The sequence below is a fragment of the Equus przewalskii genome, chromosome 19 (assembly GCF_037783145.1).
Source record: "Equus przewalskii isolate Varuska chromosome 19, EquPr2, whole genome shotgun sequence".
NCBI classification, from domain to species: Eukaryota; Metazoa; Chordata; class Mammalia; order Perissodactyla; family Equidae; genus Equus; species Equus przewalskii.
Window position 1 is genome coordinate 26866748 of NC_091849.1, and position 26020 is coordinate 26892767.

Consider the following 26020-nt stretch of genomic DNA (forward strand, 5'->3'; position numbering starts at 1 on the left):
ATCATGAAAAAGGTGACACTGCGCTTCAGTTTTTTACTCACTACAACTTGTGAACATCACTCACTCTTGCTAGTTAGGCTAAAGTCCTAGCTACTTTGATCTTGTCCATAAGTACTGGGATCTAGCAGCCTTTACCAAGAAAGTAAGTTGATGTTTGTGTTACAAGTATAACTGCGAAGTCATAGTTGAATCTGCAGGATCAATAAATTGACCCAAGATGAATATCTAGGCTCATGTGTGGAGTTAGCGGTAGGTGCTTTAGGTGATGTGCTACCTTTGAGGGGTCTCTTGGAGGAACACAGGAGTTTCTATAAATGAAGCACAGAAACCCACTGGGGGTTTTAGTTTTTAGCTTAGTTTTAGTAATCCTTTTTAAAAAGTTTAACTTGCTTTGAACTCAGCTAACTAAAAGCACTTGCATGTAATTTGTATTTATATGTTACCTGACTACATTACCATAGTGCCAAATATGCAGATGTTCAAGTACAGTGGTCCAAGCTTGATTATAACAACAGTGGTACTGGAAGCTAGTAAATTGGTTCCAAAAGCAAAGGATAGAGACCTGCACTTTGAAAAAATATGAACTCCTCTTCTGAAAATGTCAAAGGCCATTAAGAGGCATAGTGAGATAAAAGACTGGTATCTTGTCCGTATTTCTATTTGGGCATAACAAGGTCCTTTTATTCTAGGCCTTGGAAAAGATCCAAACATGACGCTTGCCAGTTTTGCAATTTCAAAAAACAGACACAAAGACTATTTCTTTTGTTTCCTCTTTCATTCTAACATACTTAAGCTTCCCATAGATATTTATTTCACACTTAGGTATCACGCATTGAGGATACAATGTTAATAAAACACTGCCTGTCCTACAGAAACTCAGTCTAATGGGAGAAACATACAAAAGTAAACAATTAACAAGGACACAATGTAGCAAGAGAAGTAAGCACAGGATATTAGAAAAGCATAGAGGTGAACGTCTGATCTGAGGATTAAAGGGATTTGGGAATTAGAGGAAAGGATAGGGATTCCAGCAGAAAATAAGCATCACCAGACTCATGGTTTCTGATATATGCGGACAAATGACAAGAAGTTTGATACTGGTAATAAGAGGTTACAAGACATAGGAAGAAACCAGAAGGGATCTGTAGGCCGCTCTCTTGGTTTTAAATACTTTTTTCCTTTTATTTTTCCACAGGGGCGATTCGCCCTAAACTAAGATCTATTACCAATCTTTCTCTTTTTTTTTTTCCCACCCCCTCCCCAACCACTCCCGCCTCCCTCCCGGCCCCCCACCAAAGCCCATTACATAGCTTTGTATAGTTGTAAGTTTTTCTGGTTTTTCTATCTGATCTCCCGCTACAGCGTGGCTACTGACACGAGGAATGTGGTTCCGCGTTGGGGGAACCGAACCCAGGCAGGCCGTGGAAGCCAAGCGCGCTGAACTTTAACCACTGGGCCATCAGGGCTGGTTCTAAACACTTTTTCTGTACTAATGACTCCCAAATCTTTACGTCCATCCTAGACTTATCTCCTGAGTTTCGACATAAATATTCATCTACTTTCTGAAATTCTTGAATATCTCCACAAAACTCAAAATCATATCCCACACTCATCATCACTACTTCCCTAATGATTTTTATCTTTGTACTTGGCATCACCATCTACCTACTAGCATGAGCCTAAATGGTCTGGTGTCATTGAATATTCTTTTTTTGTGTGCCATCACTATACCAAAATAATTCCTTGTATGGTGTGATGAAAGCAAGTTGAAAGTCCAGAAAGAGCTCCTGTAGAAGGCTAACAGACAGTTCAACACATGGAGTGTTTGAGAGACATGAAGTATCTGTGTCCACATCCTTAGAAATGTCCACATAACTAGACCTACTCACTGCCACTGAATAAATCTTCATAAAATCAGAACTGAAAGATTAATTCAGAGAAATATATTGACTGCCTATCTCCAGGATAGGGTACCCTATCCAGCCAGCAAAAGTAGTGATCAGTGTAGAAATGGCTATCTCTGTTGTGGACCCTCCCTGACTTATAAATAGCTAGCTCTGTTTCCCACCCCAGAAGGAAAGAAGGCACTGCTTACACACTCAATACCAACCTGTTTAGAAACTGGCTTTAGTTTGGATCAGTAGGGCCCTCAAGGAGGGCGGGCTGGCAGGGAGGTCACTGCTTCCCTCCAAGTATTTTATCCTCCTTTCCAGAGGAAGACTGATTACTGAAAGGGGACTCTTTTATTTTGCTTAAGATGCTGATTCAAATAGGAGGTATCAAAACAGTTTAAATTGGTAACGTATTAGCATCACCCTTACTTCAGACATGGAAAATCATAGGTTCTACTACTCCCCATGACCCCACTCACAGGAAGGTAATGAGGGTGATCACGAGTAGATGGTTTAACGTTGCACTAGTTATCTAATTTTTTAAAAAGTACTAAGAATGAAACTATATTCTTTCCACTTGTTTCCAAGTTGATAGATACAGATGACATACCTATACAAGTCAATGTGCAGTAAAGCCTACTTGAATGCTTGGATGAGATTTGTGTATTAGGGAAAAAGGATTAACCTACACCACAGCTAAAACTGGTAGTGTAAATTGGGGCAGTAGCCGGTCACGACAGAGAAGAGCACCTGTAGGGAACTTAACTGCCAGATACAGTCCCTGCTGGAGGAGCTTCCAGTCTGAAAAACTAGATTATAAAATGCCAGGAAACTGGGATTATGTGCCACGGATAAAACGAGCATCAGTAAGGATTACAAGGAAACAGTCCTTTTCCGTGTACATGTGGGCGGCTCTGAAAAGAGCCTTTGGGGATGAATGGGAGACCTTGAGGCTCAGGCCCTTTCCCCGCGAATGCGACGCGCGAGCTGGATGTCCTTGGGCATGATGGTGACGCGCTTGGCGTGGATGGCGCAGAGATTGGTGTCCTCAAACAGCCCCACCAGGTAGGCCTCGCACGCCTCCTGCAGCGCCATCACGGCCGAGCTCTGGAAGCGCAGGTCGGTCTTGAAGTCCTGCGCGATCTCGCGCACCAGGCGCTGGAAGGGCAGCTTGCGGATCAGCAGCTCGGTGGACTTCTGGTAGCGGCGGATCTCGCGCAGGGCCACCGTGCCGGGCCGGTAGCGGTGGGGCTTCTTCACGCCGCCCGTGGCCGGCGCGCTCTTGCGGGCCGCCTTGGTGGCCAGCTGCTTGCGCGGCGCCTTGCCGCCGGTGGACTTGCGAGCCGTCTGCTTTGTGCGAGCCATGGCCTGAACGTTCGATTCGTGTAAAAAGTGAAGGCTGGCCGCATTATTTATAGTGACAGTCAGAAGCTGATTGGACAAAAGGAGGCCAGAACTACCCAACTGTCACGGGATTGGTTAAAGGACTCGGAATTTTTATTTGTTGTGCCTTAAACCCTCTGATATTCTTAGGTACCATGCCCTCAACATTTTTTTCTGTTTTCCCTGTAAAGTTATTCACTCTATGCCAGAGATTTCCAGTAGACATGCGAGCTACACTAGAAATTTTTCTAGGATCCACATGAGAACAAAATAAATCCAGGAGAAATTACTTTTAATACTATGTATTTTACTTAACTCAATACACCCAAAATATTCCCATGTAATCAACAAAATTCTTCGATATTTTAAATTCCTTTTTACTTTGCACTAAGTCTTCAAAATCCAGTGTGTATCATACATGTATAGCACTTCTTAAGTCAGACTAGCCACGTGTCCAGTGATCAATAGCCACAATTGGCTAGAGGTTACTATACTAGACAGCTCAATTCTGTATCCTCTCCCCTCAATTTTCTATTCTTTGAACACTTAAAAGTTTAAGAATTTTTTTTATTTTTCAGCAAGAAAACTCTGATTTGCATATGAGGAATTCTAGGGCTAATAACTTCACAGACAAATGCATCCTTACAAGGATTTCTTTTCATTTTAAGATAATATAATTTCACTGTAGCATAATTTCTTGTTCTACTATCCTAGAAATTCAAAGTTGTAACAGAAATCTACTGTCTCATTAATTTGGGGCAGTGGGGTGCTGGTTTCATCATGGTCATGAAGCAGTGTGTATGTCTCTAATTTAAACGAGTTACTTGTAAATCCTTAGCTCTTAATGAATCTAATTCTCCATCACCAGTAACTTCTGGTTAGGACAAGCTGAATCACTCCCTGAGTTTCCATCCACATCCAATAGTTCTCACTAGCAACTGGCAAAGCCCATAGGATAGGTCCCTTGCATGATACCTGATACACCTAATCCCCCATCCCAGGGTTAGAAGTTACCAACTATTAAAAAAGGAGAATTTAATTCCATGCGTGTTTCAACAAGATCTTTAAGTCACAATAAAAAGACAAAGAAAACCACATTTTAAAAGCAGAATTTAGAATTTTTATCCTGACATGATCACTTTATCAAGCACCTCAGTTGATTTTTCCAATAAAAAAGCTGATTTAAAATGCCCTTAGTTTAAGAATGTGAAACAAATTTAGACATGAAACTAGGTCTTTCTCACAAATCCAAAGGCTCCAAAAGTGGCCTCTGGCCTAGCATAGAAGTTTGAGTTGACCTCTGGATCTGCGGGATGTTTTTAATAAAAGCCAGAAAACAAGTGTTTTAAAACTGCCACATTTGCCTCTCAGAAAGCAAATAGCTCGCCGGCCAGTACTTTCCTTCACTTACAGGCTCGTGATGGCGAAGGGGGGGTAATGACATCTGAGAGTGAGCAGACTCTACATCACACAACGAGTTACGAGACTAATCCAATTACCTATATTGCGTTTCACAAGTCAAGCTTTAAAAGCTAGTGCTCAGTTCTTCCAAGAAAATGGAAGGTGGCTCTGAAAAGAGCCTTTGGTTTGACTGGGAGATTTGAGTTGCTGCAAAACGAGTCGACTTCTACTTGCCCTTGGCCTTGTGGTGGCTCTCGGTCTTCTTGGGCAGCAGCACGGCCTGGATGTTGGGCAGCACACCGCCCTGCGCGATGGTCACTTTGCCCAGCAGCTTGTTGAGCTCCTCGTCGTTGCGGATGGCCAGCTGCAGGTGGCGCGGGATGATGCGCGTCTTCTTGTTGTCGCGGGCCGCGTTGCCCGCCAGCTCCAGGATCTCGGCCGTCAGGTACTCCAGCACCGCCGCCAGGTACACCGGCGCGCCGGCCCCGACCCGCTCGGCGTAGTTGCCCTTGCGGAGCAGGCGGTGCACTCGGCCCACGGGGAACTGCAGCCCGGCCCGAGAAGAGCGGGTCTTGGCCTTGGCGCGAGCTTTGCCGCCCTGCTTGCCTCGTCCAGACATCGTTAAGGATGCAGCAGCTGTTGTCAGGATTGACTGAAACGAAAGTGCTGAAATGCATATTTTATAGGCCCTGCTGGGCGCGAAAAGCAAGCTGTATGATTGGCTCATGCTTCATTTTCATTTAGACCAATGGAAACGCGACTGTGCAGAATAGTATCTTGATTGGGCGAAACCAGATGACGTCACCCAAGAGTAACCACCAATCACCAGAGAGCTTTACTCCACCTCATTTGCATAAGAGACTGTAATTAAAGAGGTGCCGCTTGTGGTCTTTCTACTTGTGCATTTACCTTTGCAGCTGTTCAGAATGCCTGAGCCCGCCAAGTCCGCTCCGGCCCCGAAGAAGGGCTCCAAGAAGGCGGTGACCAAGGCGCAGAAGAAGGACGGCAAGAAGCGCAAGCGCAGCCGCAAGGAGAGCTACTCGGTCTACGTGTACAAGGTGCTGAAGCAGGTCCACCCCGACACCGGCATCTCGTCCAAGGCCATGGGCATCATGAACTCGTTCGTCAACGACATCTTCGAGCGCATCGCGGGCGAGGCGTCGCGCCTGGCGCATTACAACAAGCGCTCGACCATCACCTCCAGGGAGATCCAGACGGCCGTGCGCCTGCTGCTGCCCGGGGAGCTGGCCAAGCACGCGGTGTCGGAGGGCACCAAGGCCGTCACCAAGTACACCAGCTCCAAGTAGACCAATGTAGGCACTGTCGAACCCAAAGGCTCTTTTCAGAGCCACCTAACACTTCCCAAGAAAGAGCTTGTTCGCTATTACGTTTATTTTTCTGTGTAAAGCAAAATTGGCGGTTTTATTTTTCATTGAACTATGTAAGTATAAATAACCAGGTGAAGTAATTTTTTTAGGTATCCTTTGGGACTGGCTTCGCGTATCTATATTTTTCCACTTTTAAGTTCCAGTTGCCTTTTATTCTCAAATTTCTTGTACTTAATTAAATGGAAATAATGCCTCTGCCCTTTGGGCTGCGTATTTGAAAATCCTGCGGTGTAGTGAGAGTAGCCCGGACGTCAGGACCGTTTCTGGGGGTTCCTTTCAGTTTTTCTCTGGATAGACAACGCTGGTTATTGCATTTGGAGCTGTAGTTCGGAGTCGGAGCATTATCCGGAAGTTGGTCTCAGTTGAGAAGGCGGGGAGCACTCTTCACACTGTGTTTGAGTGCTTGCTCCTCAACATGTAGCAGGCTCACAACCTTATGCAATCTTTTTAATAGTGACACTCGCCCTGATATGGGTTTCCCTACATTAAGCTCAGCATCTATGGGATTAAAACCAAAGCACTAATTTTCTGCTTACTCCTTAACTTCCTGGCTGCAGAATCCACTATCTGCCGTGAAGACAAATGGCCAAGGACAACCACCTGGATTCTCATCTCTTCTTCCTCCTCTGCAAGTAGTCTCAAGGCCAAACACAGGCTGGTGGAAAAGCTCCAACCAACAAGGCCATGTGCCCCCCCACCCCACATAAAGCCCCAAATAAAAACCCTTACTTTTAGCTTTTCGGGGAGTTTGGGCTTTCAGCATTAACTTCCCTTTTTCCTTACTCAGCACTGTGCTATAATAAAATTCCTACTTTCTTCCACTACATCTCGTGTCAGATTGGCTTGCTGTGCAACAGGTGAGCAACCTCACTTCAGGTTCAATATCAAAATCTCCGTCTTTATCGTCGGAAGTTAAGGTAATCTTAAAGATAACAGTGCTGACAAGACTTGGTGACTTGAGTTATGAGACAGCATAATTTAGGTTGTGTTCTGTTTTCTGTTTCTCGCCTAGTTACCTCTCCATACAATTTACCCCACCCTGGTCCACCACCTCCCATCCCCTTCTGTAAAATTATAAGCATTGTTAAAGGCATTAAATAGCTTTTAGTTGTGGTGTAACAAGCATGGTTTGAAAAGTAAACCTGAGTCCTTTCTTTGTGTCAGGCTGAGTGAAGAGTTGGAAAGCTCAAAATTTCTTTTCCTTCTCCACCTCTTCAGTTCTCTTTGAATGAACATATCCAGTAAAGCAATGTGTCTTTTCTATGTTCACAGAAAAGCCTGGTGCCATTGATGACGGGGGAAGCCAAAGAGCATGTTTGGTTTAGGGGGTTGCATTAGGTTACTAGTGGCAGAAACCTGGGGAAGAATTATTGTTCTATCTTTACTCAAGAGTAAGGAATTGGAGAGTGTAGATTGCAGGAAACAAAGTACAGCGTGGTGCGTGTACTTGTTCTTGAGGAAAACTTCAAGATTTGCTTATTCAATCCATCCACCATTATTCACTCCTTCACATTTATTCAGAAAACTGCTCTTGAATGCCTAATATGTGCTAAGAAATATTCCTGCAATGGGCAAGTCCCAGCATCCTCAGATGAAATAGTTAAGAAAATAACTCTAAAGAAACTGGGAAGGAAGCAAAGTGGAGCCTGCCTAATTTGATAAAATCCTGTAGTGGGGGAGGGGAAGGGTACTCTAGGCTGAGAAATCTGAACACAGAGTAGGCTGAAGTAATCCTTTAGAGTTGCGAGACACTGGAATGGCTGGAGATAAATGCAGACAGGTAAGCAGGAGGTGGGAGGGGGACCTTATGATACTGAGGGCCTTTGTACACCTTGAAGAAGGCTATAAAGTTTATCTACCAGGGGAAGGTGGAGTCTATGCAGATTTCAAAATCTTGTAAAATGTATGATTCAGATTTATATTCTGATGGCTCTGTTGAGAGTAAATTGGAAGTGGGAGAGATCCAAGTTCAAGAGGCTGGAAAAAACAGCCAGTGGTGAGGGTCTGAACTAAGACAGAGACAGCAGTCAGAAAGAGGAGGAAGAGGGCAGGAAAGGGGGATTTAGCAGATAAAGGAGGCAGAAAGATTAGGGCTTGCTGCAGACTGACCTACAGGGGAAGGTGAAGAAGGACAAGCCTGGAATGATGTCCAGCTTTCAGCCTGGCAATCTATGTGCTCTAGAAAGGGGTTTCAGGAGGTGAGTTTGGGAGAAACAGAGACTTGCCATTGTTCATTCTGATGAGCTTCAAGATGCACCACGCCAAAATATGGTGCCTTGACATACTGAATATCTTTAGCCGAAGGAGTTTGAGAAAATGGCAGAAGGAGGAAGGTCACTCTGGTCTCCCTCCACTTCTTTCCTGAAAGCCGGAGATAAATCTCCCATGTGAAAGACACCCTCCCTGTACCAGGAGGGAAGGAAACATCCTTATCACCACAGACAGGATTTTAGGGCAGAAGGCTGAATAAACAAATCTTGTTACTTCTTCACCATTTGCTATCCCTGGTCCAAACCCCTTTGTCTCCTCAATTCTTCACAAATTTAATTGTTTCTTTGTCTAAAAGGTATAAAAGCTTCCTGCTCTGGTCATTTCTTCAGGTCTTTATTCTCTTGTGAAGGCTCCCATGTACATGTAAAAAATCAATGAAATTTGTATGCTTTTCTCCTGTTAATCCGCTTTACGTCACTTGAGGTCTTAGGCCAACCAGAGACCCTGATAGAGGAGAAATTTTTGCCTCGGCTACAGTCTTCATGCCCTCAGTTTGCTTGGGTGTATTCTATTCCAGTGTGCCAAGATTGTTAACAAACTCACATTTAAATCCAAATGTCGCAGCTGATTATTCTGAAGCAGGAGTTAAGTTCTTTGAAAAGAAAAGTCTACTTCTGTTGTTAGTCTCATGAGAACTGTGGAACGTCTAGAAGAGACTAAGTCCTACTAGAGATGCTAAATATACTTGAATTTCTTGTGGAATAATAAAAGAGCAAAAGTCAGATGAATTTTGGGCCCCATGTTTTGGGAAAGGGTAGGCACACTCAGCAAAATACAGTGGTTTAGGGCAAAGACTCTGTTCTTTTCGGCTCAAGATTAAGAAACTTCCTGAGGCTTTCAAGAAGTCTTTCTAACAAAAGTAATGACAAACTTCCCTCCCTTTCTTCTTTCATATCTTTTGTCTATGCTTACTATAACTTGATTTTAACTCTATATATGGAATATTCTCTTTATTGATACAATGGTGATATTTGAAGGTGGGGAAATTGAGAAGAAGCCTTAAGGAGGATCTTATGTGATTATATCCTTATTTTAGCTATAAGATACTGTTTAGGAGTTGTTTTAAAACATGCAATTCTAGGTAAAGATTTATGCAAAGGTATTAGAAGTTTAAACAAAGTAAAGATTGTTATAGGTGCTTTATTTAGACTAAGACGTGCATATAGAATAAATGTGAATTATGTAGGAGAGGGAAAAGTACCCCTCTAACTTCTTGGCTGAGACCCCTGTAATAAAAGACAGATTAACAAGAGAGAAACAAACAAGTTTGTTAACATGTATACATGAGAGATAGCCTAGGAAAAATGAATATCTCAAAGAGGCTGCTTAGAATTTAGGTTTAAATACCATCTTACTAGGAAAAGAGGAGAAAGGATATAAGCCTCTTAGGAGAGAGTAAACGATGTTTTTTATGTACAGGTCTCCTTGAAAACAGAAAAAAATTAGAAAGCACATTATTGTTAACTACTAGAGATTTTTAAATGTATCATAGAACATGCTTGTGATGGGATATTATGAAGACAATCACGTTTTTCATTTTCTCCACGTAAATTTTTAATTTTGCATTCCCATTCCAAAGCAATTTTTAAAGTCTTAAGGCTTGGTAACTAGTTACTACGGTTCAAAACACAGTACAAGGGAACATAAAAAGGCCTGTGTGTTGCCAGTAGATGCCCCTCCCCCACTCAGGGGAGAATTCCCGCCTCCTTTCTTGCGTTCTCAATTCGGTCCGCCAACGGACCTATAAAGGCCTGCATCGGCCGGCGCGGCGACAAAGCGTTGTGGGGTTTTGTCTCTCACCATGTCTGGTCGTGGCAAAGGCGGTAAGGGCCTGGGCAAAGGCGGCGCCAAGCGCCACCGTAAGGTGCTGCGGGACAACATCCAGGGCATCACCAAGCCCGCCATCCGGCGCCTGGCCCGGCGTGGCGGCGTCAAGCGCATCTCCGGCCTCATCTACGAGGAGACTCGCGGGGTGCTCAAGGTCTTCCTGGAGAACGTCATCCGGGACGCGGTCACCTACACCGAGCACGCCAAGCGCAAGACGGTCACCGCCATGGACGTGGTCTACGCGCTCAAGCGCCAGGGGCGCACCCTCTACGGCTTCGGCGGCTGAGTGCTTTCGTCTCTTTTCCCTTGACAAATTGAAAGGCCCTTTTCAGGGCCCCCACCCTTTCACCTGAGGAGCAGTGATGCTAGTTTGCCCGTGGGTTTTGCGTTCTATTTCTGGCTTTACATTCCTAATTGCTGACTTTATCTTATGTATCGTTCTTGGGTTAGGGAGAAAGCAAAAGTTGGTCGTTTGCTTGTAGTTGCATTGAATTCAGATTTGTTAAGTGTTTCATCGGGTAACAGTACTCTAGTGGGATGTTTCCATTTTAATAGAAAGCGTGATAGGACAGAGTCAGAAGAAAACATCCAAGTACATGGGTTTTAGGTTTGAGCAGAATAGTATTCTCTGATTTGTAAATAAGGTACATCGTGTATGTTAGAATGGGATAGAAGGAATGAGAAGTCCACCTGACACCTTAGCCCTAATTCCTGAGATGTGGCCTGGTCAGACATGAGGACTTAAAATTCCACCACAATTTGGTGACACCTATTTTGGTGCCATCTGTCTTCTGCTCAAGAAACAAATAAAACTCATGGCTGTAAAACAGGCTAATTTGCAAGCTACAATTGTGACCAATGATACTTACCCTTTCATGTCTCTTTGATAGACCAAGTATGTCATTGGCCCCTTGTTCTAGTCCTAGTTAGCACTCAGTGTAGAAAGCTGGTAGAGCAATTACATGCTAACTTAAGTAACATCCCACAGAACAATTGGTGAGGGTGGGATGCAATTAAAATGGCTTTTAACTAAATTATAAGGAAATGAGGTCGAATTATAGAAATGTTCTCTAGGATGAAAAAAATACAAGGCAGCCCTCTAACCCAGGAGGGCTACTCAAAAGAGACCATTGGTACAGAGTGGAAAAGGAATTAAACAAGACATTAGGAGATAAATCCAGGCCTAAACTCAGAGAAGGCCTTTGCATCCTCCCAGAGGAGGTCTTAGAAACCATAGGAAGAAACCCAAGATGAAAACTTGGGTGTTGCTGGAAAGCTTGACGAATGCAGATACACAGACTAAAGTAACAATTGCCCACATGTACATAAAAAGAGAAGACAATGACCAGATTTATATATTTGGAGGCTGAAGTTAAAAACTTTAAAAATTCCCTTGCCCCCCCAAGAGTTAACCTTTGTAAAATGAAATGCTAAATCAGCATCTAGCCACTCTCTCAATTCAGGAATGTTTCCTCAAGGACTCTAGAGGCATCTCTGAAATAGAATCGTTAAGGAAGAGAACACTCTTATCTCCCAGGTTCCTTGGAGGAGGTGGGCCTATCAGCTATCACATGACGCCAAATTGCAAAACTTTCCTGTTTTGAGTGGGACGTACCAACTTAGCTGTATGAGAGATGTCTTTCTGTCTTTGCAATCCCTTTAGCAGACTGTCCGTGACGTGCATCACATTCTGGGTTGATGCTTGTTCAATAATAAAACTTGTGATTCTATTACTTCTGTGGAGAGGTTTTTCTGGATCAGGAGATTTTGTTTTTAACTATATTTTCCCGTCACCTTCTGAGGGTCTATTATCTGTTTGTGGCTTTTCATTGATTTCTTGAATAACTTTGACATCTCTTGATTCTTAAGAACCAAACAAGCACCAAAAAAATCCTGAAGTATTCTGTGCACAATTTAAGTGCTATTTTTACAGCTATTATTTTAGCATTTTTCTTTAGAAATCTATGACCTCCATTCTTAGCCTGATGTAAAGAAATATTAGAAAATTTTTGATATTATCTTTTCTAAATCCAGGCCTCAAATTTTGAATAATAAAACCGTTAAGGTGTTACTCATATCTAAACTATTTTTGTAGTTTCCCAAGTGGCCACTAGGCCACACATAATATTTGCTCTCTCATTTTATAAGCAAAGATTTACTTTATGTTTGTAATTAGCTGTATACAATTATGAGAACTGTTCTGCTATATATTGTGCCATATAAAAAAAGAGGGCAAATCAAAAAAAGGAAACACATCCCTAAGTTAACTCGATAAAATGTTAATATAAATGTTTAACAAGTATCCTTTTTTTTTTTAAGGAAGACTAGCCCTGAGCTAACATCTGCTATCAATCCTCCTCTTTTTGCTGAGGAAGAGTGGCCCTGAGCTAACATCCGTTCCCATCTTCCTCTACTTTATATGTGGGATGCCTGCCACAGCATGGCTTGTCAAGTGGTGCCATGTCCACATCTGGGATCTGAACCGGCGAACCCCGGGCTGCTGAAGCGGAATGGGGGCACTTAACAACTGCACCACCGGGCCGGCCTTCTCCCTTTTTTTTTTTTTTTTTTAGCAATTATACTTTTTAAGTCGGATAGAGCATACTTATATTCATATGAAATACTAACAGAAAACTGCCAACAGATTTTGTTCCTGGGTATAAATGCCCTTCTCATTTGGTGGCAATAATAGCAAATACTTTATGGGCTATATCAGAAGGCCCTTGGAGATTTGTCAGTGTCTTCACTAGACCTAAATAGAGGATTCTATCTTACTCCATATTATAATATTGATTAATCTACTAAATTAACCAGATATATTCTCTCTTATCATCAACAGATGGTTACTGTTTCTCCAAACACTTATCTCTAAACGTTCCTGCTACAAAATACAGATCTGAAATTGAGTTTTCCAGAGCATCAAAAGAACTTTAATAAATAACCGTACCAGGTACCTGTCAGACTCTACCACAGAACTGATTTAAGATTTTCCAAGCCATATTAGAAGCAGGCTACCTAACCCAAGATCAGAAAAGTAAGAATTAATGACTTAGGATGAATGAACTGATTTGATTGTTGTTAAAGTTTCTTTACTAAAGCCTTCTTATACTTTCAGTTGCTGTCTTTTTCAAACTGATTCCTAAAATTTTAGAAAGATACTCTATTAGAAGAACTTCTGATAATTGTCAGGAGTACTTAGGAATAATGACTCTGTAGAAAGTATGATACATATTGATTGGCCTGTGTACAAAACAACACAGAAGAGTGATTGGATTTTATACAAAATGCTTTTTCACAGGAATGTGATTATTAACATAGGCTTAAAACTAATTGATCCTCCTTAAAACAAGTAGGCCTTTATCCCTTTTCACAACTATGTCATTAAAACAGAGCAACTTGAACAAAAGATAAAATTTAAAGTACTGTTTTATAAAATACCTAATGGCCTGATTATATTTGATAAGTCCTTGATCTTGGTTTTCTAAACATGTTGAAATATGTATTTCTTATACTATTTGCAGAGTTTTATTTCTGCTACGGAGAAAGAAATGTGATGGCTGAAATTCATAAGATGCATTAAATACATATTAGTAGTTAGAAAGTAGAGCATGTGTGTGTTAAGTATACAGAGAAAGGAATAAAGGACCGAGAGATGCGTAATATTCCTGAGGCACTAGCTGTACTTGATAACCTGGACACATGAGATACTGGAGGCAATAAATATTCATGATACACTAAATATATTTGGGATAGCCATTCTGGCCCCATGTGTCCTTTGCCCAAGATACACAACTAAAACCCATGGCTATCGGACAGGCAGACCGTGAGCAACAACTGTGGCCAGCCATAATCATCTCCAATAGACTAAATGCCTGTCATTGGCCAAGGGTACCCTGTGTTTGTGGACTTTCTTGCCCAAACCTGGACTCCTGTCTTCATAATCACACCTTGCTTGCACACCGTCAGGAAGGCTCATACAGCAGAGAGAAACATATCTGAACGTTATTTAACCCATGGTTCAGCTACTGTGGTTCATCTCCTTGCACCCTTATCCTAAGTCTTATCTTACCCCAGGTCTTTCCCCTTGTTTCATGCTATGTGTTTAAATTGACTTTAAAAACCATGCATCCCCAGCATTTTATCTGAATCTTTTTGTGTCCGGGGAGCTCGCCTGGTAGTGTAGTATTTGAAGGCTACCAGGGCACCAAGGTAATTTCCCACAGGACAGTGGGGAATCAAAAGTGGAAGCAGGGAAACCGCTGAGGAGACTGAAGCCAGTAATCTAAGGGAAAGATGATAGTCCTCACACCAGAGTGGTAGCATTTTGGTATTGAGAATTGATCAGTTTCCATACATATTTTGAAGGCAAAACCAAGAGGATTTCTGGAAGAATTGAATGTAAGTATGAAAAAGGACAAGGATGAAGTTATTATTAACTGAATGGAGAAGTCTTTTCATGAAAGGAGATTAGTAGGGGGGAATATTGGTTCTATTTTGGACGTGTTAACCTTCAGATGTCTATTAAACATCCACAGGAAGAAAGAAAGTAGGGAGTTGGGTACAAGTCTAGAGTTTGGGAGAGAAGGCTGGGTTGGAGATATAAAATTGGAAGTCATTGATGTACAGATGGTATTTAAAGCCTGAGCCTGGTGAGATCTCCAAAGAGTGAGCATAGAGAGAGAAGTAGTAAAAACTTAGCCCTGTGTCCCCCAACCTTAAGGGTTTTGGGAGAAAAGATGAACCAGCAATAGATACAGAGCCTCCGGTAAAATAGAACCAGGTGAAGAAAATATATCACAGAGAAATTGTGGGGTCAATTATGTCAATGTTTCCAATAGGTCAAATAAAATGAAGGCTAGTAATCGGCCACTGTATGCAGCAAAGTGATTTTTGTATTAGTTTATTTTCTGTCTTTCCCTAGTAAAAAATAAATACTATGAGGACAGGAATTTTTTTCTTTGCTGTATCACCAGGGCCAAGCACAGTGGCTGAAGCCAGCAGTCAATCAGTAATATTTAGTGACTAAATGAATTAAGTAATGTTCCTGATGCTATCAACAGAGACCCCTCCTAACTGACTCTATTAAGGTATACTCTCTAAGGTAGAGTCCTTAACAAATCTATGTTAAGTAATACATGCTAAATCTCAGGGCATTTAGTCATTACACTTTTGGTTTGATTTTAGAGTAAAGACTACGGTTTCTTTTTAGAAGTAGTTTTCCCAGTACAGCTGGAAAGTAAAGCTAAGCTGTTGTCTTAGGCTTTTGATGTCTTGTCTCTGACCACTGAACCTAGCAGATGTTTATAGCAAGATCTTTTTATGCAACAAACTTTGATGCATTAACCATATATAAAATAAACCTGTGAGCTTTGAACTAAATCCTCTCTTGGGAGAAAGGTAAGAACCTGAACTCTTGAACAGAACCTGTAGCCTCTCATTACACCAAAGGATTGATCCTTTGTCCCTTAATGTGGCTCAGAGCTTTGGGGCTTACAGTTCTACAGCCTTTGAGTGTGTTCTCTTATTTAAAGTTGAAATTGATAAAACAATGGTTTTAAAAGACTGAGATGTCCTCCTAGATTGGAAAAGATCTGTGGGACCAGTATCAATGGGAAGGACTAATGAGTCATATCTGAGGTAACCCAACCCCAGAAATTCTGATTGAATTGGTCTAGAGAAAGAACTAGTAATTGATATTTAAACAAATGAAAAACTTTTCCACGTAATTCTTACATGTTGTCACATAAGAGATCTCTGGTCCACATGATGTCTGGGTTTCTTTTTGGCAGTTAAATTCTATTCTATTCAGAAAAATGAGATGAGATTAATAGAAAGTTAGTGAGAACATGGAGTTAGGGGAAAACAAAAGTCACAGCAAACCTATCCAGTTATGCTGAATGCACTCTTGGAAAGCGAAGGAAGGCTTGTCCTGTCCTTCATTTACCACCCAGACTGTGAATACAAACAGTTATGATATTGTAGAAATAATCAAGATAATACCTTGTTGGTGAGGAAGAATTTTCCTCTACCCTTCAGGGTTCTTTCAGCTGGTCTAATAAATCAAAATAAGATAGATTAACAGGAAAAAATAAAATTTAGTTTCATACATAAGAGAACCCCACATGCATGAGAGAGTCACAGACCCCACATACTTGAGAGGTTTGAACACAGAGGGGTAAAATGAGGTATTTATGCCATCTTGAGGCAAGAGGACCTGGTGCTTCAGAGATGAGGGTGATTCACAGAACAATAAGAACAGATGTTCAGTAATTAGACGCCATACAGACAGGTCAGAAAAAATTTATTTCCAGTAATAGCTCATTATGGGCAAGCTTCTCAATTTGAATTCTTTAAGGGAGAGGTAAAGTTTCTCTTGAGCCTGCCAGGTCTCCATTGCCTTTAGCTCAAAACATTCAACATGTCAAAGTAGCACATCTTGGGGAGGCCTATTCTGAACCTCTTCAATCTCCATTTGCAAAAATTGTTTGAAAAAAACATCGGACATTAGGGTATTTCCAATAGCACCATAACGGAGACTAGAATGTCTCCTAATCTAATCATGCAATGGTTAGCTGAATCTTGACTGGAATGTGATGGTTAAATACAGTTGCTCACACCCAGTGGTCACAAAGTCAGATGCAATTAGAGTCGAGGCATAAATGAGTAATAATAAATGCTTCATGTTGCACTTACTGTGTCAGGCACTGGTATTTAAGCACTTTTCATTTATCAACTCACTAATCCTCACAATCCTTTGAGCTAGTTATTACTATCGTCATCACGTGATTGTTTAAATGAAGAAACTGAGGCCAGAAAAGATAGGTAATTTAGCCTGTTCTCACAGTTAGAAACTGTAGGCATAGCTTTGATCCCAAGCCATCGGCTTCTAATAGTTGTGCTTAAACCTTTTACCATCTTGCATCACTTTGGTAGTAAAGTTGTAAAACAAGATATTTACATCTTAACTTTTAAATTATTTTTTTCTTTTTTACATCCTAAATGAAGAGATTATTCTTTATGTCCCAAGTAGACATGGGTCTGGTCATCGATGCCAGATCTGACAATTTTTCAAGAGCTAAAAATAAATGCATTTCTCATGTACACATGTTTACATTAGTGATAAACTCAAATTAAGAAAAAAATGTCTCAGAACACATCTGTCCTCCACACGTGGTGCATAAACTTTGTACTTTTGCTGTATCTGAATCAGTTCCTGTAACTGTCTCTGACGAGTTTGTAATCACCAATGACATTTCACCACGTAAATTAGCGAGTGCCGATTATGAGCGTCATTGTTCAATACTTTTACACATTCAAGTCTATTAGTAATTTAAACTGTTCTCTCCACTCGTTGTGGTAAACATGACTGAGACCAGCAATAGGTTATTTACTGTTCCTCCAGGCACATTGAATATACCAGTGACCTCCTGAGTCGACTAGACACGTTTTACATTTAGACGGAACATAGCAACCTCTAAAGACTCCCCACAAGCTTATCTCCTTGAGCAAACTAAATCAAGATCCCCTACTAACTGCACTTGTAAAAGTTGTTGGTTAAAAGGCTGGTAAACAGCAGTGGGGACCTCTGCTGAACACGGGTGCGGTGGAGCACGCAGGCGACTCCGCCCGGCGTTAAATGGCGACGCAGAGGAGTGACTCCACTCCAGCCTGTTGTGGTCTGGACACTTAGCTCCACGAAATATGAATGTCAAGCCAGCGTCACCGCTCCTCAGATGACAGGGTGAGGGGCCCTGAAAAGGGCCTTTTGTTACGTGAACGGAGTTGACAGAGCGAACACTCAGCCGCCGAAGCCGTAAAGGGTGCGCCCCTGGCGCTTGAGCGCGTAGACCACGTCCATGGCGGTGACCGTCTTGCGCTTGGCGTGCTCGGTGTAGGTGACCGCGTCCCGGATGACGTTCTCCAGGAAGACCTTGAGCACCCCGCGGGTCTCCTCGTAGATGAGGCCGGAGATGCGCTTGACGCCGCCACGCCGGGCCAGGCGCCGGATGGCGGGCTTGGTGATGCCCTGGATGTTGTCCCGCAGCACCTTACGGTGGCGCTTGGCGCCGCCTTTGCCCAGGCCCTTGCCGCCTTTGCCACGACCAGACATGGTGAGAGACAAAACCCCACAACGCTTTGTCGCCGCGCCGGCCGATGCAGGCCTTTATAGGTCCGTTGGCGGACCGAATTGAGAACGCAAGAAAGGAGGCGGGAATTCTCCCCTGAGTGGGGGAGGGGCATCTACTGGCAACACACAGGCCTTTTTATGTTCCCTTGTACTGTTTTGAACCGTAGTAACTATTTTGTTACCACGTCTTAAGACTTTAAAAATTACTTTTGAATGAGAACGCAAAACATTGATGTTGTGGAAAATACAAAAAAGGATAAGCAATAAAAGAACAACAACCCGTTATCCCACCATGCAGAGATCACCACTGCTAGCTAATTCAATGTCTTGGTGAAGAGATAGATGTACATATTTTTTCAAAGAAAATTTGCACAATGGCAGACTTGGAGTTTTGGAACCTCTTTACACATTATATGTTACTCAATTTCCCTTATCTAAGGAGAAAAAAGAATTTTTTTCTTGTTACTTAAATGAACCCATTTGTTATAGGCTAACAATGTTTGAAACGGCAAAGCTTCTACTGGTCTGTCAGTTCCTTCAGTCTTCTGATGGCAGACTTTGCTGTGACTGCAGAAGAGGGATTGCAGGTCAAGGTGACACCAGCTGCCGTTTTCATGCAGGAACCACAGTGGCAGATCCCCACAGCCCGTCTCTTCCTCTTGGTTTTGCCACAGAAGGAACAAGTGTACATGGCGTGACGGCTGATTTCAATTTTCTTCACCATTTTCCTGAGAGGCACCATGATGGACAGCATATTTACCAATGACTCCTACCTGTTTGGTGTGTTTAGCCATGTCACTGCAAAGTAGCTCTGAGCCCAGAGAGTGAAAAAAGTTATTTTTAGTGTCTGCTTATTATTCCTTCTTATGAATTCTCCATAGTACAATTTTAACCAATTCCCTAGCAGCCAGTTTTAGTTTTTTAAATAATTCACTTTTTCCACATTTAACATAAGTTTACTTCTTCACTATACTTGGGTATACTATACTATACTGAAAATTCTAATGAAGGGTAGCAAAATGTGCCACTCTAAAATATGCCTGTTTCTCATAAGGATTGTTTTTGAGAAAAAATATACAGGAGAAGCTCTAAAAACATTAGAATTTAGCCTTTTGTAAGGGGAATTTACACTTATAAGGGAAATCTCCATTGGTAAGGGTATCTCCCTTTGTGTACCAGGAACAGAATGATGACTCTAAATCACAAGAAATTCTCATCAGTGAAGAAAATACAGAACTTAAATCTACCTAACAACTTTACCCTTGTTCACTGAGCTTCTCCTAGCAACCTCCTATTGTTACCAGAACATTGAGTTCTTGTTGTTTCCCAGGATAGAAATCAAGAGAGACAACCAATGGGAGCAGAAAAGTAAAAGTTTTATTAGCTTGTGCACAGGAGAGGCACAACAAAGCAGGTACAGAAAGGAAAGGGGCAGCTGGCCAGCTCGTTAGGGAGCGGGATTGTGGGGATTTTATTAGGCCAAGGCTGGGGAGGAGTGCCTTGTGATGGCATGTAGAGGTGGGCTTTCCCTGCACCTGTGCTGTTGTTCAATATGCCACCTCATGTGATGCATGTATCATTAACACGCTAGCTCTCTACCCCTGGGTGTGCTTTTTACTATGGTGATGGGCCTAGGGTCACATTCAGTGGACTCCTGGGTGCTGGGGCACATGCCTAAACCCAGGAAAGCCCTGAGGCTGTGGAATGGGGATCTTGGTGGCCTCTGTCTGAATCTCCTAGCCTGCCTATTGGTTAAGGCCCATCTTGTTAGGGCCTTATCTCATTAGGCCTGGGGCCTTGCAGATGGCCTTGTCTCATTAGGCTGGTTCCTGCCTCACTATAACTGGTCTCCCCCTCTCCCCACTTCCCTTTCATCCCCTCACCCCAACATCTTTCTTTTGTCTTTAGCTGAAGATGTCTTTTAAGGTGGTGGCTTGGGGCATTTAGGGGAATTTTACTAAGTTCTCCTTGGTGTCTCCCATGCACATATTGTAGGGGAGGAAGACAAATCCTCTACCCACTCTAGGTCCTTCTGTCTGGGCTATGAATTAAATTCATCTGAGACAGAATAACAGGAGAAAATCAAACAAAGCTGTATACATGGGAGACACTCAGGAAAACTGAGCAACTCACCAAAATGGGGGAGGCTGTTCCCTTAACTACTATTTTTGGCTAAAGACAGAGGAGAGTGTTGGGGATAGTGGTTTGGGGCTTCAAAGGGGAGGAAGGCAATTCACACGGAAAGGGAAAAGCAAGTGTTTGGTAGACAGAACTTTGATAAGAATGGGCTTAACAAGGACCCTCACGGTCTATGGATACCCAGAGTTATCTATGGTGATGGCTTGTCCCGGGGACAGGAAGCTCTTCTCTCTTAAATTCTTTCAGGCAGTTAGGGGGAAGGTCAAAGTCTCATTCAGAGTCTTTTGTTCTTAAAAATAATCAAGGCAAGGCAAAGAGATACATTTTGGGGTGGCCAATTCTGATCTCCCACAATGTACATGAGATGTACATGTTATTAAACTTCTGTTTGTCTCTTGTTAATCGGACTTATTACCAGGGTGGGAGAGTGTCTCAGTCACAGAAACCAGAAGGGTGGAGGGAAAATAATTTTCCTTCCCCCAAGTTATTCTTTTCTATTACATCAAAAAATTTAAACTGTAGTTGTATTAGAGATCATAATTTGGTACCGCAGTTCTCATTATTTATTTTCAAAATTTCCTAATCTAGTTTCACAAGATTCCTCTTTTGGGCAATCATTTTGTGGACTTTGAAAACAATTTCCTTTGGGCTTTTAATCATAATTGCATTAACTTTATAAATTAATTGGAATAGAATTAAAATCCTTTAAAAATCAAGTTCTCATATCCAGAAACTTGGTGTTTCTAGTTTTTTTAAAAGCCTTTTATTTTTTAGTGACCAAACTAAAGATTTGATTTTCATACAATATTTAAAATGGAATAATCTTTTATTCATACAGTGAATTTTCTTTTTTATTTCCCCCCCAACAAATATAGGGTTATCCTCTGAAATTGTTTCAACACTAATGTAATTTTTAAAACTCCAATAACTATTTTAACGTAACCTCTCATTCTTCAATTGTTTGTTTGAAAAGTGGTTACAAGCTGAAACGTTGCAGTTAGAAAAACCTGGTCTTAAATTAAATCTTCTCTACTGACCAAATTTTAGCTGACTTGCTTATGCTGTCTAAAATCTTTGCTCATCTATAAAGTTGTATTGGAGTAGGAAGAGTACTTACTTCATGAAGTTACTGTAAGAATTAATGGAGATAACTGTTATAAAATACTGAATATAGAGCCTACCTCTATTTAATATAATAAGTAATTTTTATTTTTAGTAACTAGATTTAAAATATTCTGTATTTATATTGAATGGGTTCAGAACCAGTATTCCCAGAATGTGCCACTTTGGCATGTAGATTATTTTAAGCTGAAGACAATTAAGGCCCAGGAGACTGAGGAAGAGCTTTTTACCTCCTTGTTAACTGCCTGAATGAATTTAGATAGGGGGCCTGGTCCAGGAAGAGAGCTATCACCAGAGATAACTACGAAAATTATGGGCTAGTGTGGTAAACTGTGGGGGAGATTGGCAGGGCCTGTTTCTTCAAATTCCTCTCTGTGTCCCATTGTCTCTGCATAGCTTGACAAACATTTGTTTATCAAACATTTGCTCTTTCCTTCTTCCTGTGAATTGTCTTCCTTCCCATTGAAGCCTCAGGCCCCCATCCCCTTCTCCAAATCTCAGGATGGCATATAATCCTCAATTGCCTAACTGCCCTGGAACCTCTTATGTTTATGTGAGGCTCCAGTACATAAGAAATGAAATTTGTTTTTCTCCTGTTAATCTGTGTTATGTTAATTTAATTAATAGACCAGTCAAAAGAACCTGGAAAGTGTGGGGGAGGGACAAATTTTCCTTTACCCTCCTAGGTTCTTCATTTATATATCTATCAAATATATTAAAATATATTTACATTAATAAATAATAAAAAGATACATTAAAATATTGTATATTTCATATTAAATAATATATTAAATAACATTTGTTTTTACTACATATCTGTTATTAACACCAAGTCCAGAGTCATTTTAAACATGCATTTATAGATTTTTATTGACATTTATTTTTGGTCAAAGTATATTTTAATATTTATTAGCCTGAATAAAATAAACATCTATTACCTTGTTCTTCTGTGCAAATTTCTGATATATGGATGTAAATTTTTATCAAGTATTCTCTATTTTGAAACAGTTTTTAATTAGTATCCTAACAACTAAAAATATAAGTGGAGGATAGTCACAGTAAAGGACCCATTCCTGCTCCATCTTTACCAAAACCCCACCCTCAGACACTACCACTACAGCAGTAAAATTAATATTTTTATATAAACAGTTGCAGTAGTAAGCAGAGATAAAAGTCTGGAAAAGGAGAAACTTATAAAAACTACAAAAAACAATCTTAGGAGAAAGGCATTATTTGGGAGCCTCAGAAATGTGTATTGTTGGGAGCTCCCTAATTCTCTGCCTTTAGTTTTTGCCCCTTGTCCAGTGTCCCTGCCTTCCTCCAAACTACTGGACCCCAAAGTCACTCAAGCTTTTTCATTATTCCGGTAGGTAATTAATTTTCATTAAAATCAGTAGCATTTATTTAAATATGAGGTTGTTGATAGATTGGAAGAAGCAGGAGGTAGACTCAATTAACAAGGTCATCCAGATCAACCTTTTTCCAGATAAATTACTATGGTGAAGTGATAAGGCAGGATAAGTCTTTCCAACTGGTCTTTGCGCCATGGACCCCTCTGATCTTAAGTCGGCCTCCTCCATTTTAACTACTTTGAATATTCATTTAACAATCCCTACATTTTCCTGTATGCAATCTTATCCTCATTTAACCTCAACTTCTTTTTTGCTCTTATTTTATATCACTTAATTTTATTATGAAATTAACAAATTTGTTGACCGTATTTTATGGGCTTGTCATTAAACTAGGGTCTAGGGAGATGTAAATATAAATAAAACTCAGTCTCTAAGGGACTTTGTAAATTAGTGGATAAGATGCACAATAAATCTAATATGGAAAGACACTGTGGGGTGCTTTCGTAGTTGTCCAGAGTCTGTAAGGAGAGAAATTAATAAGAAGACTAACTCCAGAAAGGAAGTTTAAATAATACTTTCATAAATCTTCTGCCACTGAAATTGAACTTTTCCTTTTATGAAAATAACTTTAAAGTATAAACCATGACATTCTAAAAACTTCTTCAGGATTTAATTGCAATTAAAAATATCTAAATTATTTTAGCAAGACTTTTTTTTTTTTTTTTTTTGCTGAGGAACGTTTGCCTAAGCTAACATCTGTCACCAATCTTCCTCTTTTTGCTTGAGGAAAATTCATCCTGAGCTACCCTCTGTGGCTAATCTTCCTCTGTCTTGTATGTGAGTCACCGCCACAGCATGGCTGATGAATGATGTAGGTCCACACCAGAGAACCAAATCTGGGCCACCAATGTGGAGTGCACCAAACTTAACCACCCGGCAACTGGGCCGGCCCCAGCAAGATTTTTTTGAAAGTTTTGTTATCTTCACTTTTAAATCCAAGTTTTAATTTGTTTCTGATTATGCGGATAGTTTCTGTTCATGTATCAAGTAAACTCGTAGGTGCTTTTTCCAATGAGATTGGCGTAATAGTCAATTAATTCAAAAAATGTGGAATTATAAACAATGATATACATATCACACTTGAATATTTTATTTTACCTAAAATATAAAAATTTATATTCATTTGTCAGTTATTTGATTATAGGTTCATTGATTTGATAAATCAAAACCACAACAATAATTATAATGGTATGATTTTAACAATGTGGTGGTTCTTAAAGGGGGGAACAGAAACAATGCAATAAAGCAAGTGCTAGTAATTGCATCACCAACATCAATAATAAGAACAACATAATATTATATTATTAAAAACGAAAGAAGTCAAGGGGGTCTCCTTTGGAGCTATTTCACTTATTCTACTTGACATTTCTAGTTGAAGAGAAATAGTTGTTTAAAACTTACACAAATAATGCAGATGACTTTTTAAGAGGGAAAAACTGAATAATAAGATTCACAGAAATCAGGATTTGGGTACTGCAACATCAAATAATCATAAACTAAAAAGAAAAGGAAAGAAAGGTAGTATTTACCTCCTTTTTGTGATTGCTGCAATCACTTTTATTCCAAGGAATATTATTTGCATGTGATTGTAGTTGAGATTTAAATATAGGAAATACAAATATTTCAAGACTTGGAAAATATGTTTATTCCAATGGACTAGAAATGCCATAGAAATTCATTTCCATTAAGATATATTCATGAGGAAAAACTAAACTAGCTGATGTGCACTTAGGTGGAGAGGAATTGAAGGCTCTCTAGCTGGGGTGACTTGGTGATCTGAGAAGGCTGTGAGTGATGATGGTGGGGGAAGGGGACAGCAAAAATCGGCAATATCAGGACTATATGATCCTGATGTGGTAAGGTAAAGAATCTGATTTACAATGTCCACCTTTCGTAATATTTGTTGTTAAGGCACACGACCTTCCTAATCAATTCCACACCACCTTTACTTCACTACCATTTATGTAAACAGTCCTTTATGAATTGTATTCTCTGCCTGAACTGATACCGAAACGAGGAATTTACCTGCCTGGATTACTACAGCATCCCCATTTTGGAGGGTGAGGTGTCCTTAGATTCAAAGACCAAATCATAGGGTGCTCAATTTTTGTCCCAGATGGACATTTAATCCTACACAGGTTATCACCAGGATATCCAAATTTTGCCCTAGCGGGTCTATCAAATTCAAGCTGTATTTATTCAGTAAAGGTTTTGTTCTTTACAAGGCAAACTAATTCAGGGCCTTAGGAAAATAAAACAATATACTTTTTAAATGACTTAGTCAAACTTTCTTTATAGTATTAGTTCATATTCAACATCTCGCTGCTATCCTGGAACAATGTCACTTGAAGACACAGCTCACTTTTGTGATAAAGTGGTTGGCTCTGAAAAGAGCCTTTTGGTTTGGACAGGAGATATAAGCTGCACGCTATGCCAGACTTCTACTTGCCCTTGGCCTTGTGGTGGCTCTCGGTCTTCTTGGGCAGCAGCACGGCCTGGATGTTGGGCAGCACACCACCCTGCGCGATGGTCACTTTGCCCAGCAGCTTGTTGAGCTCCTCGTCGTTGCGGATGGCCAGCTGCAGGTGGCGCGGGATGATGCGCGTCTTCTTGTTGTCGCGGGCCGCGTTGCCCGCCAGCTCCAGGATCTCGGCCGTCAGGTACTCCAGCACCGCCGCCAGGTACACGGGAGCACCGGCCCCGACCCGTTCGGAGTAGTTGCCCTTGCGGAGCAGGCGGTGCACTCGGCCCACGGGGAACTGCAGACCAGCTCGAGAAGAGCGGGTCTTGGCCTTGGCGCGAGCTTTGCCGCCCTGCTTGCCTCGTCCGGACATGATGAGGGTGTAACCACTGACCAGACTAATGTCTGAATTGAGCCAACCAGAGCTACATTACTTATAGTCTTTACTGGGCGCGAAAATGAAAGTGTACTATTGGCTAAAACTACAATTTCACTTAAACCAATGGAATCGTGGTTTTGAAATACGTTTATTTTGATTGGGCAAAATCAACATGACGTTTCAAGGATTCTCCACCAATCAGAGACAGGACTTTATT

The 26020-nt window shown here is 41.1% G+C and overlaps 7 protein-coding genes across 7 annotated transcripts in view; 3 read left to right on the plus strand and 4 right to left on the minus strand.

Moving 5' to 3' along the window:
• Positions 1 to 2797: 2797 nt before the first annotated feature.
• H3C10 (H3 clustered histone 10) lies at positions 2798 to 4321 on the minus strand. Its single transcript, XM_070585353.1, has one exon. It carries the CDS (start codon positions 3255 to 3257, stop codon positions 2847 to 2849), a length of 411 nt encoding a protein of 136 aa, XP_070441454.1. The 5' UTR covers positions 3258 to 4321; the 3' UTR covers positions 2798 to 2846.
• Positions 4322 to 4834: 513 nt separating this feature from the next.
• LOC103565442 (histone H2A type 1) lies at positions 4835 to 5295 on the minus strand. The gene has a single exon (XM_008541490.2). The coding sequence runs from the start codon at positions 5293 to 5295 to the stop codon at positions 4903 to 4905; it is 393 nt and encodes a 130-aa protein (XP_008539712.2). The 3' UTR covers positions 4835 to 4902.
• A 271-nt stretch (positions 5296 to 5566) lies between these two features.
• Positions 5567 to 6888, plus strand: LOC103565443 (histone H2B type 1-C/E/F/G/I). Its single transcript, XM_008541491.2, has 2 exons — positions 5567 to 5989; positions 6622 to 6888. Exon 1 carries the CDS (start codon positions 5603 to 5605, stop codon positions 5981 to 5983), a length of 381 nt encoding a protein of 126 aa, XP_008539713.2. The 5' UTR covers positions 5567 to 5602; the 3' UTR covers positions 5984 to 5989; positions 6622 to 6888.
• Positions 6889 to 10067: 3179 nt separating this feature from the next.
• On the plus strand, positions 10068 to 10502 carry LOC103565444 (histone H4). The gene has a single exon (XM_008541492.2). It carries the CDS (start codon positions 10137 to 10139, stop codon positions 10446 to 10448), a length of 312 nt encoding a protein of 103 aa, XP_008539714.1. The 5' UTR covers positions 10068 to 10136; the 3' UTR covers positions 10449 to 10502.
• A 7402-nt stretch (positions 10503 to 17904) lies between these two features.
• On the minus strand, positions 17905 to 18346 carry LOC103565445 (histone H4). The gene has a single exon (XM_070585369.1). The coding sequence runs from the start codon at positions 18270 to 18272 to the stop codon at positions 17961 to 17963; it is 312 nt and encodes a 103-aa protein (XP_070441470.1). The 5' UTR covers positions 18273 to 18346; the 3' UTR covers positions 17905 to 17960.
• The window catches only part of LOC103565456 (histone H2A type 1-like), a 47701-nt gene continuing 39661 nt past the window's right edge, over positions 17981 to 26020 (plus strand). The window contains exons 1-2 of the mRNA XM_008541500.2: positions 17981 to 18273; positions 18780 to 19070. Of these exons, the coding sequence (XP_008539722.2) occupies positions 19053 to 19070 (18 nt within the window). The 5' untranslated portion in view covers positions 17981 to 18273; positions 18780 to 19052. The remainder of the gene's footprint in view (positions 18274 to 18779; positions 19071 to 26020) is intronic.
• LOC103565448 (histone H2A type 1-D) lies at positions 25339 to 26017 on the minus strand. Its single transcript, XM_070585355.1, has one exon. The coding sequence runs from the start codon at positions 25795 to 25797 to the stop codon at positions 25405 to 25407; it is 393 nt and encodes a 130-aa protein (XP_070441456.1). The 5' UTR covers positions 25798 to 26017; the 3' UTR covers positions 25339 to 25404.

Coding starts and splice junctions, on each gene's coding strand:
- H3C10 (XM_070585353.1), bottom strand. CDS start 3,257: ATGGCTCGCACAAAGCAGACGGCTCGCAAGTCCACCGGCGGCAAGGCG.
- LOC103565444 (XM_008541492.2), top strand. CDS start 10,137: ATGTCTGGTCGTGGCAAAGGCGGTAAGGGCCTGGGCAAAGGCGGCGCC.
- LOC103565442 (XM_008541490.2), bottom strand. CDS start 5,295: ATGTCTGGACGAGGCAAGCAGGGCGGCAAAGCTCGCGCCAAGGCCAAG.
- LOC103565445 (XM_070585369.1), bottom strand. CDS start 18,272: ATGTCTGGTCGTGGCAAAGGCGGCAAGGGCCTGGGCAAAGGCGGCGCC.
- LOC103565448 (XM_070585355.1), bottom strand. CDS start 25,797: ATGTCCGGACGAGGCAAGCAGGGCGGCAAAGCTCGCGCCAAGGCCAAG.
- LOC103565443 (XM_008541491.2), top strand. CDS start 5,603: ATGCCTGAGCCCGCCAAGTCCGCTCCGGCCCCGAAGAAGGGCTCCAAG.